The sequence below is a fragment of the Psammomys obesus genome, unplaced genomic scaffold, assembly GCF_907164565.1.
Source record: "Psammomys obesus unplaced genomic scaffold, mPsaObe1.curated_primary_1811, whole genome shotgun sequence".
NCBI lineage: Eukaryota > Metazoa > Chordata > Mammalia > Rodentia > Muridae > Psammomys > Psammomys obesus.
In genome coordinates this window covers 7,895,189-7,910,145 of record NW_026588752.1, presented here as the reverse complement: position 1 = coordinate 7,910,145, position 14,957 = coordinate 7,895,189, and the positions used below count along the sequence as shown (strand labels likewise).

Sequence of the window (14,957 nt, the reverse complement as noted above, 5' to 3'; positions counted from 1 at the left end):
GCCGGGTGGAGTGGGCCGGTCTGGAGGCGGGGAGTCTCGGGATTGGGTGTGATAGAAAGGCGTGAAGGGCTGAGGCACCTCCTCGTGGGCGGGACGACCCTGCAGGGTGAGCCTGGTGAGCGGGATGGCGTGGGGGCGGGAGCCTGGCGCTGGACATTTCTGGGCGGGGCGAGCAGCTTGCAGAATTTAAGGTATTGCTTTGGAAAGGTAGACCTGGTTCCCAGTTCGGCTGTCCTCGCCACCGCGGCCGGCGCGCAGAGTCATGGCCCAGCCGCCGCCCGACGTTGAGGAAGATGATTGTCTTTCTGAATATCACCACCTCTTCTGCCCGGATCTTCTCCAGTGAGCTAAAGCAGGGAACTAGGAAGCGATCCCGAGTCAGGGCACAGGGGTCAAAACGGATCTGCCGCTGGATGAGACAGCCCAGAGGATGGGTGCCTAGTACCCCTCTCCTGGGGGATCCTAGACCTCAAGTTTCTTGGGGATTCTGGAAGGATGGGATGAGGGACTGCGGGAGGAAGCTTTTCCGTTTTTGGAAACGTGTCTCTCTTGGTAACTTACTACACAGAGAATTTTAGGCTAAATATTCTCCTTCACCCCCGAACCTACAGGAAGCCTAAAAATAACCAACTTTAAAGATTGCAGTTTTATGGCGGGGGATTTGTGTCTAGTAAGCTCATTAGGTTTCATGCTCTCAGGAACGTACTTTCTTTCACAACCACACTGGGTGGAAAGTCATGGGGTCAAAGGCCTCCACGGGCCACCTATCTATTGACCTTCTGTTAACAGAGTTTGGTTTGTTTTTTGTTTTGTTGTTGCTGTTTTGTTTTGTGTTTTTTTGTTTTGTTTTGTTTTAAATTAGTTATTTTGTTTGATTGTTTATGGCTTTTCGAGGCTAGGTTTCTCTATGTAGCCCTGGCTGTCTTGAGTTCTCTCTCTAGACCAGGCTGGCCTTTAATTCCTGGTTCCCCTGCCTCCACCTCTCAGGTGCTGGAATTACAGGCATATATCCTCTACTGAGCTGAATCATTACTTTCAAAGTAGGTTCTGGGGACTAGAGAGATGGCTGGGTGGTTCAGAGCTCGTACTGTTCTTGCAGAGAACCCAGGTTTGGTTCCCAGCATCCACATGAGAACTCAACTCTCTGTAGGCACACAGGCAGAACACTCATACAGGTAACATAAATAAATCTAAAGACTTCCTGTTTTTGAAGGGACAAAGTGGCCTTTATCACAGGTGGTGGTTCTGGGATTGGCTTCCGGATCGCTGAGATTTTCATGAGGTACACACCTTATTAACTTTGGCTGGACCCTTGATGGTTTTTGGGGAGTGGTTGAATGCTGCTCTGGGGGGAAGGCAGGACTTTTGGGGTCTCCTAGAATTGGGTGAGACTATGTGAACTGGCCTCAGAGCCTTATAGATTGGGGGGGTGCTATGGCGCAGAACAGTGTCTCTTGGACACAGGTTTTGAGGGCTCATTGAGAGGGTTACCCACTTACTACTGAAGCTGGTGGAGGCTCAGAATTAGGCTGAGGTGGAGATAGAAGAACCCTTTTCCAGTTCTCCCCAGCACTCCACGTTTTCATAACTGAAAGTGAGTCCCACAAGAATTGATATTGGCTCTAAACTGTTATTCAGAGCTGTTGGCTTTATGCAGTTTCTTTTAGTAGAACAAAGCTCTGTTTATTCAGTCCTGAAGATTAGATAAAGTAGTGTTAACTTCTGTGGAACCTATGTCATAACCATTGTCACCACTAGGCTCCCTCTCTCAAAATGGGCTTTCTGTCCTTCACTCCATTGCCCTAGCAGACCCTGCACAGACCTGAGATTGGTACCAGTAGCCCACACACCCTTTCTGCCATGTACATGGTATCTCATGTACATGGGATACCCCAAGCCATCATCATACCCCAGTACACATCATAGAAACCTAGGAGTGGGCAACCTTGGCACCCAGGATTCTTTCTGGAGTGACTCAGCCCTACCTGAGTCCCTGTGCCTATTGCCAGTCATGTTTCAGCCTCAATTCATCCCTCAAGCTAAGAAACTCTTGAGGGACCCAGGGTGTGTCCCTCATACTTCTCAGGCCTGCTGTCTGGTTTTGTAGGCATGGCTGCCACACTGTCATCGCCAGCAGGAGTCTGCCAAGAGTGTCCAAGGTGAGAAGAAGACTGTGGGATGCTGAACCTGGGTCAGGGAGAATTCTGAACCCCAGGGGATAGGAACAAAACAAGTCTGTTCCTTCTTAAACAGAGGAGCTCAGTGGAAGTGGACCCTCATAGATACCGTTGACTTTTTACAAGTTTGGTTATTGGGCCATGGTTTTAGAAGTAATACGGGTCTAGAATTTTTCAGTAGGATCACCAATATTGGAGATCATTTATTCTGCCCATCTAGGTCCAGGGGGAATGGCCTGGAGGGTAGGCAAAAAGTGGGACCTGGGACAGTTGACGTCTTACAGGGAATGCAGGATGACCGCAGGGGGTAGCTATTTTTAAAAATTATTTATTTATTTTATTTCATGTGCATTAGTGTGAGGGTGTCAGATCACCTGGAACTGGAGTTACAGACAGTTCTGAGCTGCCATGATGGGTGCTGGGAGTTGAACCCAGGTCCTTTGGAAGGACAGACAGTGCTTTTAACCACTGAGCCATCTGTCTAGACCTGGGGGTGGATATTTTTAAGCTAAGTCTCCCTGACACAAGACTGCAGGTTTCTCTGTGTAGCCCTGGCTGTCCCAGAACTCACTTTGTAGACCACAGAACACAGATCTGCCACAGGTACCTACCACAGCAAACTTGGGGTCCTAATGTAATGTAGATGAGTCCTTTCCATGAAGGATGTGCTTCTCCAGGCTGAGGCTGCCATCCAATTCTCTTTCTCTCTGGTGTCCAGGCTGCTGAAAAGTTGGTTGCTGCCACCGGAAAGCGGTGCCTCCCTCTATCTATGGATGTCCGCGTTCCCCCAGCTGTCATGGCTGCAGTAGACCAGGCACTGAAAGAATTTGGCAAAATTGACATCCTCATTAACTGTGAGTGAGCAGTAACTGGGGCCATAGTCTTCTGATTAGCTGAGAGTGCTGTTTGGAAGCCCCAGAACTCTTTCCCTGGGGCAAGGATGCGCCAAAGTGCCTAGGTGTTTGTCTCGGCCCAACTATGAACTCACAATTGTCAGAGGCACAGTTTAGGCCAAAGCTCTGTCCTGGACTATGTTCGCTCTTTCCAAGGGGTGGAAAGCCTAAGCTATGCTGGGTGCCCTGCGGACATGACTAAATCATAATTCAGGGGTGTCTTGTGTACTAAAATTTCTATTTTTTAAAAAAAGTGGACTGGCCTGGCAGTGGTGGCACAAGCCTTGAATCCCAGCACTCAGGAGGCAGAGGCAGGTACATATCTCTGAGTTCGAGCCAGCCTAGTCTACAGATTGAGTTCAAGGACAGCCAGGGATATAAGAAACCTTGTTTTGAAAAACAAACAACAACAACAACAACAAAAAGTGGGCTGGAAGACGGCTGAGCAGCTTAGACCTGAGTCATCCCTGGGTCCAGGGAGTGAATCCACTACCCCAGGTTGTCCTCTGATCTCCGCACACATGCCACGGCACACACACACCTACACACATCACAAATATATAAAAATTAAATAAAATTTAAAATAAAAGCATGGGTCTGGTTTTAATCTGAGTATTCACGAGGCAGAGGGAAACAGATCTCTTTAATTTGAGGCCAGCCTGGTCTACATAGAGAACTTGAAGCCAGCTTGGTCTACATAGTAAGTTCCAGGACAGCTGGAGTTACATAAAAAAAAACCTTGTCTTTAAATAAATAAATAAATAAATAAATGAACAAGTAAACCAAAATAATAGACTTGGCAATGGGCCTCAGCGTGGAAAAAAAGCCCTGATTACTATCATTAGCCCAGAAAAAAGTCGACTTCATAGCATTACAGAATAAGTAAGTAGATAAAACAGAATTCTATATAATCACTTCACAGTGTCTGCTATGACTCAAATGTTACATTTGCTGAATAATTGATATATTTAAAAATATTTATTTATTTATTATTTATTTTTCATATACACAGTTCTGTCTGCATGTACACCTGCAGGCCAAAAGAGGGCACCAGATCTCATTATAGATGGTTTGTGAGCCACAATGTGGTTGCTGGGAATTGAACTCAGGAACTCCGGAAGAGCAGCCAGGGCTCTTAACTTCTGAGCTATCTCCCCAGCCCAATAATTGATATTGTTACCATACAGAGGCAGTCTTATGGTCTTCACAGCACCAGACACATGCTACACACACAGGCAAGCACTCAACACAAAATGAAGATAAACATATATATACATATTTTTAAAAAGAAGCTAAAAAAAATAAAAATGTAAACATCTTGTGTGTTAGCGCCCTTGCGCTGACAAAGAACCACAGACTTTGTGGCTTTAAACGAAAGCTGCAATTCTTTAGTCCCAGAGGCTAAAACCAGGGTGTTGCCAGAACTGTGCTCTCTGCAGGCTCCAGAAGGGGACCTGTCTACAGCTTTATCTCAGCTTTCAGAGTTGCACCAATTCATAGTGTTCCTCGGCTTGTGGCTGCATCACCCTAATTTCTGCCTCCATCTTCTCGTGGACTATCTTATGTGTCTTTGTATTTTTGCATATTCTCTTTCTGTTCTGATGACTGAACCCACAACCTTGTGCATGCTAGGCAAGAGTTCTACCCCTGATGACACCCCCAGTTCCCATTGCTCTTCTTATATAGAGAAATCAATTAGTGCTTACCCTAATTCAGCATGAACACAACTTGATAACAAAGACTCTATTTTTTGGTTTTTTGTTTTTTTTGTTTTGATTTTTTGTGGGTTTTTTCTTGTTTATTTTTTCCTTAGATATATTTATTTTTATTGTAAGTACATTGGTGTTTGACTGCATGTATGTCTGTGGAGCCTCTGGAACAGAAGTTACAGACTGTTGTGAGCTGCCATCTGGGTGCTGGGAATTGAATCTGGGTCCTCTGGAAGAGCAGTCAGTACTCTTAACATGGCTGAGCCATCTCTCCAGCTGTTTTTTGTTTTTTGATACAAGGTTTCTCTGTGTAGCCCTGGCTGTCCTGGAACTCTCTTGGTAGACCAGGCTAGCCTCAAACTGACAAAAATCCACCTGTCTCTGCCTACTGCATGCTGGAATAAAGGCATGTGCTGCCATGCCTGGCTAAAGACTCAATTTTCAAATAAGGTCACATTCATAAATAAAAAAAAAATTTATCATTCATCTATCTATCTATCTATCTATCTATCTATCTATCTATCTACCTACCTACCTACCTATCTTTGTGAGATAGAATCTCCTATAGGCTCAGGTTGGGGTCAAGCCTACTGTGTGCTTGAGGATGACCTTGAACTTATGATCCTTCTGCCACTGCCCCAAGTGCTGCATCCATGTGTAAAAGTAAAGCATTCTATGCCCACCCTAGCTCCCGAATAAATGACATGGAGGCCTTTAGATTTATTAAAAGTTTCAGGAACTATAGTTGGGCAGACACTGAGCTATTCTAACCCGACTATGCTAGTCTGGCCTACTTCCCAGCCACGTGGCCCATTACCTGTCATTTTAGTCTCCCTCTGGCACCTCTTTATTTAGCCTTGTCCTGATGACGACTCCTCTCTCTGTCTGTCTATCTATCTATCTATCTCTCTGTCTGTCTGTCTGTCTCTCTCTCTCTCCCTGCTCTTTATTAACCAATCTGAAGTGATGGAGAATAGTTTTTACACAACATTGAGACAGGAGATGCTTTATGGTAATGGCAATCCCAACGTTCTGGACTGCAACCAAATCTCTGGGTACAGAAATCAGCCTTTGAATACACAGTGCACAAAACCATCCTTCAGCACCCACACTTGGTTTTGGGACTTCACTTCACTTCTTGGTGTATTACCTTTTATCCTGTGCCTGTTGCCCAAGAAATTCTTTCATTTTTTACTTTTTTGTTTGGTTTTGTTTTTCTCTGTGTAGCCTTGGCTGTCCTGAACTCACTTTGTAGACCAGGCTGGCCTTAAACTCACAGAGATCTGCCTGCCTCTGCCTCCCCAAATGCTGGGACTACAGGCCTGCTCCACGGCGCCCAACTCCAAGAAATTCTTTGAGTGCTTGGTGTTCTGTCTCGTCGGCCTTAGGCCACTTTGAGGGTCTTCACACTCTCAGTGTCCAGAGACCATCAGGCTCCTTTTTGTACTCTTGACAGGGCTTAGCCTATTAGTGCCCTGTATTCTCAGAGCCAGAGCCCACCAGCTCTCCCCGTCTATCCTCTAGGTGCAGCTGGGAACTTCCTGTGTCCTGCTAGTGCTTTGTCTTTCAACGCCTTTAAAACTGTGGTCGACATTGACACCATTGGCACCTTCAACGTGTCTCGTGTTCTTTATGAGAAGTTCTTCAGGGTGGGTATCCTCCTGGGATGGGCCCCTTCCTCCTGTGGCTACCCGCTCACTGTCATCCCTTGTGTGCTTCAGGACCACGGAGGAGTGATCGTGAATATCACTGCCACGCTCAGCATGCGTGGCCAGGCGCTACAGCTACACGCAGGCACCGCCAAGGCAGCTGTGGGTAGGAGTGGCCTCTGCAAACCACCTCCCTTGACTATCCCCGGAGGGCGGTGATCTCCACATGAACTTGATTCTAGCTGTGGATGCTGTAGAGCTCCTGCTGGCATTCGGGCTACCCCGGAGGCAGAGCAGCCTCACCATTTCACCTCCTGTGTGCATCTCTCCCATGCAGATGCCATGACCCGGCACATGGCTGTAGAGTGGGGTCCCCACAATATCCGTGTCAACAGCCTGGCTCCTGGACCCATCAGTGGCACTGAGGGGATCCGGAGATTAGGTAAGTCTCTGGGAGTCTGGGACACCCATAATTCTAGAACTGTAGCAGGGCTTAAAAGTTGTCTGGCTTGATAGAGCAACTGCTGTTTCCAGATGTGGATCAGGGAGAGTGCTGGCTGGAGAAGGCAGTGAACACCATGGCCTAGGGGCTTACTGGTACCTGATTTTCTATTGCCTTCCAGGAGGCCCCCAGGCCAGTTTGAAATTAAAGTATCTTTCAAGCCCTCTGCAAAGACCTGGAAACAAGACTGAGATCGCCCACAGTGTTCTGTACCTGGCCAGTCCTCTGTCCTCCTATGTCACAGGGATTATGTTGGTGGTTGATGGTGGCAGCTGGATGACTTTCCCAAATGACATTAAGAAACTGGTAGAATTTGAAACCTTCCCTGCTAAGCTCTAGGTAAGGTACTGTTCCCACTTCTTGGGAACATGTCCTTGGGGGTCCCCGTGTCCTTGAATGCCTCATTTTTTACTCTACCAGCTGCAGCTATGAACTGTGGGTCAGGTTTTCACAGGGCCATCTCTGCCCCTGTCTTGGTACAGAGTGGACCCTGCCTGGTGGGCAGACACAGTCTCAAAGGTTGTGAGGAAAGTAGGCTTCTGAAGCTAGGTTTTTCCCAGTGACCTTAGTCTTGTCCATATTGGAAGGATACAGCCTTGAATTTGCAATCTTCTGCCTTAGGCTCTGAAGTGCTGAGATCATGCTAAAATACAACTCTCTTTCTCTATTTCTTTCTTCTTCCTTCTCTTTCTTTTTTTAAAGATAGGATCTCACGTAACTCAGGCTATCTTCAAACATACTATGTAGCTGAAGATGATCTTGAATGTCTGATTCTCTTGTTTCTACCTCCCAAGTGTTGAAAATACAAGAGCCATCACGCCAGTTTTTGCAGTGTTGAAGATCACACCCAAGACTTCATGCATATTAAACCAGCACTGAACCACCCAACTGAACTACATCCTCCGCCCCAGGATGGGTCTTTTGACACATAAACAAACACTGTATTTAAGAAAACGGTATCCTGGAGGCAGTATTCTTCATGAGACATGCCTTCTGCCCCACAGATGAATAGTTACACAGGAAAGGTTTAATCTGATTTGGAAATCCCAGCCAGTTAGCCCTTTCTCTGGGGTCCAAGCTGTTTCCATGTCCTGCTCTCCTTTGCCCACATTCTAGGTGGGCGTAGCCAGGTTGTGAGTCTCTAGTCTGCTACTTGCCTATGGTGTCTGAAAAGTTCCTATGATTTTGCCAGAAAAAAAATGCATTTTCTTTTAAAAATTAATATTTTTCACTATTAAAAAATATCTGTGACATGAAATCTGTTAAGTTTCTAGAGAGAAAATTAAACCGATTGCTTCTATCACTGAAATAGTGGTTGTGTTCCCTGTCCTTTTTCTGTGTTCTTTCAGCTAGGTTGCATCTCACAACCTTTTCTCACCAACAGAGCCCAGGCTTTTCCCACACAGCTGCAGGGCTTCCTGATTCTTACCAACAGGCTCCAGGTTGGAGGGAGGCGTGGCACCGTGGCCACCCTGGTGGGAAGGAGCGTCTTTCCCTCTGAAACTCTTCAGTGTTGTAGGCACCTGTATTCTCTGAACGCCCAGCTCAACTGCAAATCCTGAGCATATTCAGCTCGGTAGGTTTACTCCCAGACTCTTGGGCAAACACGGTATTGTGCTTATAGTTATTGGGCCAGCTCAAGGAAGATGTCATTCCAGCATTCACTCAACGTGTAAAGCACAAGCAGCCCCACTCGGCCTATCCGAGGGTGTTAGATAAGATTGCACATTTACCTGCCAGCTACAGCTCCATCAGTATCACACTGCACTCAGAATACACAAGACTCTCAGCACCATCCCAAACATGTTCACAGAACATTTGGTGTCTTGCCTTGTCCAGCAACCCTGGATAGTCCACGTAAGGCTTCTGGGAGGTCTTGATAAGAGGGTGGCTTTCCCTGGAGCCTGCACCTCTTGTCTAATGTTGTAGGACTTGGGTGTGTGAAAGACTCAGGGTATCTTTGATAGTCTCTGCACCTTCCTAGTGCTGGCTATGGTGTGCAGGACAATGAGGGCCCATGATTTCTCAGGGTGTTAGTCTCTTGCACCCCCATGCCCTCACAGTGGCTTCATTGGAAATGGCCTCCAGGCTTCTCTTGGTCTCTAAAACCGAAACACATTGGTTCTTCAGAGGATAGCCCAGGAGGAACAAGATAAAGCCTTGGGGAAAGGCCTCTTTGAGCAATGCAGTCCTACAGTAAACCAAAACCAAGTGTGGTTTGGGGCGTATACCATGCCTGTTTTCAAGTCACTCAAATAGCTGACCCCCCAGCTTCTGTAAATGCTGCTCTCTCTGTTTGGGGTTTAACTTGGTAGCCCCGAGGAGCAGCAGTAGAGGAGGTATCTCAGGTCCCTGTCAGGACCAGACCTAACCTCTGCAGAGTGGACTGTCTGTAATGCCAATTCCAGGGGATTCCAGTACTGGGATTACAGGTGTGCATCACCATGCCCAGCTATACATAAGTCTTTAAAAAAGAAAGAGGGCTGGAGAGATGGCTCAGCCATTGAAGGCTAGGCTCGCAACTGAAAGGAAGGAAGAAAGGAAGAGAGAGAAGGAAAGTTAGTTTTGGAGCCAGGTGTTGGTGGCACTTGCCTTTAACCCCCATACTCCAGAGGCAGAGGCAGGTGGGTCTCTGAGTTTGAGGCCAGCCTGATCTACAGGGTAAGTTTCAGGACTGCCAGCAGGGATACACAGAGAAACCCTGTCTCAAAAACAAACAAAAACAAAAACTTTGGTCCTTAAAAATAGTTCCTAGGGAGGGCAAGAAAAAAGCAAGCAGTAACAGGCCTTCAAGAACGCCCGAGAACTCCAGCTTCCACGGAGGAGAAAGTTCAGAGGAGTCGCCTGGTGGGGGAGAAGGACCTCACTGCCATGATTAGTGGGGTCTTCTTCCTTGGAAGGCTAAGATACACAGTTGAGATGGCAACATCACTGAGCAAAGGACCTGCTTTAAGAAAAAGTTCAGGGGCCAGTGAGATGGCTCAAGTGGTAGAGCGCTTGCTGCACGTGCCTGAGGACCTCAGCTTGACCCTTGTAAACCATGTAAACCTGGAAGAAGGGAACTGGCTTTACAGGGTTGTCCTCTGACCTCCGCATGGTCATTGTGTACACACACATCCACACACACATTTCTCCCTCTCACACATACACTCTCTCTCTGAATATTTTAAAAGTGTGTGTGTGTGTGTGTGTGTGTGTGTGTGTGTGTGTGTCCACAAGTGTGCCTGCCATTGCCTGCAAAGTATAAGATGCCTGGGAATGGGAATTATAGGCAGTTGTAATGCCACCTAATGTGGGTGCTGAAATTGAACTCAGATCCTCTGCAACAGCAGTATGTGCCAGCCCTATATTAAAACAAAACAAAACAAAACAAAACAAAACAAAACAAAACAAAACTTTTTTTTTTAAGACAAGGACTCTATGTAGCCCTGGCTGACCTGGAACTTACAGAGATCTGCCTGCATCTCTATTCCAAGTGCTGGGATTAAAAGTATGTATTTCCACACCCATCTAGATAGAAAACTGTGTGAAACCCCCATCCTGCAGCCCCTTAGTGAGTTCTCCTCCAGCAGGGTAAAGGAATTCAGAAGCAAGTTCTCTACAGCCAGGCCTTGTCTTTTAAAGATTTGTTTATTTATTTTATGTCTATGCGTGCTCTATCTGCATGTACACCTGCGTGCCAGAAGATGGTATCAGATCTCAGTGTAGATGGTTGGGAGCCACCATGTGGCTGCTGGGAATTGAACTCAGGACCTCTGGAAGAGCAGCCAGTGCTCTTAAGCCCTGAGCCATCTCTCCAGCCCCAGGTCATTTTCTATACAGAGTAAACTCCATTCATTTTGTTGCCTTCCTAGTCACAGGAAGTGTCATTTTTCTATTGATGAGACTGGGAGGACAGACAATAGGGTGAGAAGGGCCAGGTGTTTATGACCAGGAGGGTAGTGTCTTTAGCTCCGCTATAACCGTCTGGCTTCTGGACCTGGCTATCACTCCGCGGAAATGTTTTATAACGTAATGATGAGTGAAGAACTACGTTATCTCCAGTCACATCAACAACATCTGAAATCCCCTTGACAACATCTTGGTGTACACCTGTCTGGCCAGTGCTTAGGGAATTGAATTGGGAGGACTTGTAAGTCTGAAGCCAACTTGGGCTTCATAGTAAATCAAATCAACAACACAACTATCTTATTAAAGACAAAGTCGAAATTCCAGCAGCATTTTAGTTTTTACTTTGGGGTACTAGGGATTGAACCTAGGGAACTTACACATGCTAGGCAAACACTACTGCCTAGCTCATCCCCAACTCTTTAATTTTATAATGTATGCATGTAGACACACATATGAATGTTTGCCTGCATGTATATATGTGCAGTCAGTGCATGTCTGATATCCATGGAGGCCAGAAGAGGGCACTGGGTTTTCTGGAAGTGGAGATCCAGATGGTTGTCACCACCATGCAGGTGCTGGACACCAAACCAGGGGCCTCTGCAAGAACAATAAGCACATTTAACTACCGAACCATCTCTCCCATGCCCCCCAGGTCTCTTTTTACTTCTTATTTTGAGACAAGTCTCACTAACTGGTCTAGACTGGCCTTGAACTTGTAATTCTCTTGCCTGCGCTTCAGTTGTGTTTATAGGCCTTCACAACTAGGCCTGGCTGCCAGAAGCATTTAAGAAACCACGTGTGTGTCTGTTCCTGAAATGTTCATGAAGACATGGTGGTTTGCAGCTTTCTGCCTTAGTTCTGTGTTATGCATAGTTTCAAAGGACGAAGCATTTTCTGCCTCCTTTGTCTGTGTGTGTGTGTGTGGGGGGGTGTTGGGGAAGTGAACCCAGAGCCCACAGCACATTCTAGGCAAGAGCTATGTTACTCAGCCACACCTTAAGGCTAAGTTCTTAATGATTGAGCCATCTCTTCAAACCCAGATAATATGGTTTTTGAGATCAGATTTTCACACTAGCCTAGGATGCCATAGAACTCACTACATAGCTCAAGCTGGCCTCAAATGCGAACTGATCCTTCTGCCTTAGCTTTCCAGGGTCTGGAATTATGGGTGTGCATCACCATACCCAGTTTAGATGCAGATTATTTTTAATTTTTTTTAAACAAAGTATTTTTTTCAATTTATTTATTTATTTACTTACTTACTTATACAGCATTTTGCCTGCATGTGTGCCTACGCACCAGAAGAGGGCACCAGATCTCACTAGATGGTTGTAAGCCACCATGTGGTTGCTGGGAATTGAACTCAGGACCTTTAGGAAGGCCAGTGTTCTTGACCTCTGAGCCATTTCTCCAGCCCTAGATGGAGATTTTTGAAAATACGTTTTTTTTGCTATACTTATGTTATACAATGTGTATGATTGTTTTGCCTGCATCTATGTCTATATGACATGTGCATGCCTGGTGCCAGAGGAGGTCAGAAGAGACCTTCAGGTCTCCTGGAACTGGAATAATGAATTGATGTGAACCACTGTGTGGGTGATGGGAATTGAACTCGTGTCCTCTGCAAGAGCAGCAAGTGCTTGTTAACTGCTGTGCTCTCTCTCCATCTCCTTAGATGCAGATTTCTTTAAAATTTGTTTTTATTTATGTACCTTGTGTCTGTATCTGTGAGTATATGCCACTTGTGTGAAATGTGCCCTTGGACAACAGATGAGGGTGTCAGAACGCCTGGAGTTGGAGTTCCCCTCCAGGATGAGTGCTAGGAACTGACTGAACTCAGGTCCTTTGGAAGAGATAGAAGTACTCCTAACTGAACCATCTCTGTAGCCATAATTCTTTTCAATTTTTATGTTTAGTTTATTTACTTTATATCCTGAGGGTGCCCATCCATCCCATCCTCCCAGTCCCCCCTTCCTCTTCTTCCTCCTTCCCCCTCTCCCCCTAGTAAGGGGATCCCCTCCCCCCGTATCAACCCTTCCCAGCACATCAAGTCACATCGAGACTGAGTCCCTCTTCATCCCCTAAGGCCAGGCCAGGCAGCCCTGCCAGGGGAAAATGGTCCAAAAGCAGGCAATAGAGTCTATGTTAGAAACAACCCCACCTCCACTTACTGGGTGCTCCACGTGAAGACCAAGCCTCCTGTCAGCTACATGTGTGTAGGTATCCTTAGTCCAGATCATGTATGCTCTTTAGTTGATGTCCCAGTCTCTAAAAGCCCCCATGTCACTGGGTTAGTTGTCTCTGTTGGTCTTCTTGTGAGGTTCCTGTCCCCTCCAGGTCTGTCCATCTTTCCCCCAACACTTCCACAGAAACCCCAGAGTTTTGTCCCTATAGCCCTATTTTTTTTAAAATTGTGTGTGTCTGAATGTTTCAGGAGGTTTTTCCTCCTTGCTGCGTAAACTCCTGGAATAACAACTCATGAGACTCTAGATAATTATTTACAAATATCTAGGCCAAACAGCTAGGCTCTTCTCTGACTGCCTCACAACTTAGCTTGTACTAACCTACCTTTTGCCTCCTGGTTTGCTGGCTAGCTGAGCTCAGAGGTCATGTGTCCATCCTCCTCACATCTTGCTGGCTGAATCCCCAAGAGCCTCGATCTATTCCAGAATCCTTGCTACCTGGTGGATGTCCCATCTCCTGTTTCCTGCCGCAGCTATAGGCCATTCACTTTATTGGTGCTACAGCCATACAATACACAAGGTATTTCTAGTTCAGACGATTGTGCACGTGTTAGTGCAGATGCCCTCAGAGTACAGAAGAGGGCTTGAGATTTCCCTGGGGCCGGAGTTACAATCTGTTGTGAGTCTCATGACACGGGTCCTGAAAATCAAATTTGGTCCTCTCCGAAAGGAGTATATCGTTTTAACCTCGAGTGTTGGCACACACCTTTAATCCCAGCACTTTGGAGGAAGAGGCAGATGGATCTCAGTGAGTTTGAGGCCAACCTAGTCTACAAAGAGAGTTCCAGGACAACCAGAGCTGTTACACAGAGAAACCCTACCTCAAAACAAAACAACAACAAGAGTATGTAGTTTTAAACAGAGTCATTCTCCCTAGATGCAGAATTTTCAGAAGTATTAGTCCCTTGTAGTGGGACAGGCCTGTGATTCCAGCATTTGGAAGGCTGACACAGGAGATCTGAGAGTTTAAGGGTGGTCTAGGCTACACAGTGAGACCCTGCCTCAAAACCAAACCAGGCCAAAACCAAACAACAACAACAAAACAAACTAAAAATAAAATCAAAACCCCTCAGTAGCAACAAAACTCCGGACTCAGTGGTATACACTTCTAATCCTAGGATGACTGCCACAAGTTCAAGGCCAGCTTCCACAGACTGACAGCTAGATAGAAAAAACCTGTCTTAAAATGAACAAAGTAGCTGGGTGGTGGTTGTGCACCCCTTTAAACTCAGCCCTTGGGAGGCAGAGGCAGGCAGATGTATGTGATTTTCCAGGACACCCAGGGCTACACAGAGAAATCCTGTCTCAAACAACTCCTCCAAAAACAACAAAGTGCCTTGCGTTGGACATGTTGAGCGAATGAATGAAAAAAAATCTGTATTTATTCACCCCGTGCCCTGGGTTGCGTCACACAGGTGATTTCCAGGATGCCATTGTTATCCACAGGCTACCAATGAAGGTCTGCCTGTGTTTATCTTTGCCTGTACTGAAAACAAAAACCTTAAAGTTGCCCAAAATAAACAGTGCTAATTTGGAGGGGTTCCTCTCCACTGATTTCTGTTGCCTTGGTAACCCAGAGCAGCCCAGCTGTGGCTTACATGTGCTACAAGGCTGGCACCAGAATCCACTTGTCTTTCTGGGGGATTTTCCCAAACACTGGGTCCTCTCTGCATTCCAGGGTGAGGCTACCCCCTTTCCCCCTCGGGGCATGGGAGACAGGTTGAAGGTGACCTCTTTTTTTATTATTTGTAAACATTCCTGTTATTTATTTGCATGTATATGTGTGGGTACATACATGTGGAGATCAGAGGACAGCTCATAACATTGGAGACTTGATTTTCTCTCTCCACCATATAGGTCCTGGGGATTGAATTCAGGTGACAGGCCTGGTGG

General features: G+C 46.3%; 1 protein-coding gene across 3 annotated transcripts; it reads left to right on the top strand.

Annotated features, from left to right (window-relative positions):
• Positions 1-154: 154 nt before the first annotated feature.
• Decr2 (2,4-dienoyl-CoA reductase 2) lies at positions 155-8,239 on the top strand. Of its 3 annotated transcripts, none has more exons than XM_055604676.1 (9): positions 155-342; positions 1,214-1,282; positions 2,108-2,159; positions 2,896-3,031; positions 6,304-6,428; positions 6,501-6,594; positions 6,766-6,870; positions 7,052-7,269; positions 7,637-8,239. In XM_055604676.1, exons 1-8 carry the CDS (start codon positions 263-265, stop codon positions 7,267-7,269), a joined length of 879 nt encoding a protein of 292 aa, XP_055460651.1. In that variant the 5' UTR covers positions 155-262; the 3' UTR covers positions 7,637-8,239. The 3 variants fall into 3 exon arrangements, with proteins under 3 accessions (XP_055460651.1, XP_055460649.1, XP_055460650.1); XM_055604674.1 differs by having other exon boundaries at positions 7,633-8,239; XM_055604675.1 differs by having other exon boundaries at positions 156-342; positions 7,725-8,239.
• Positions 8,240-14,957: the final 6,718 nt, after the last annotated feature.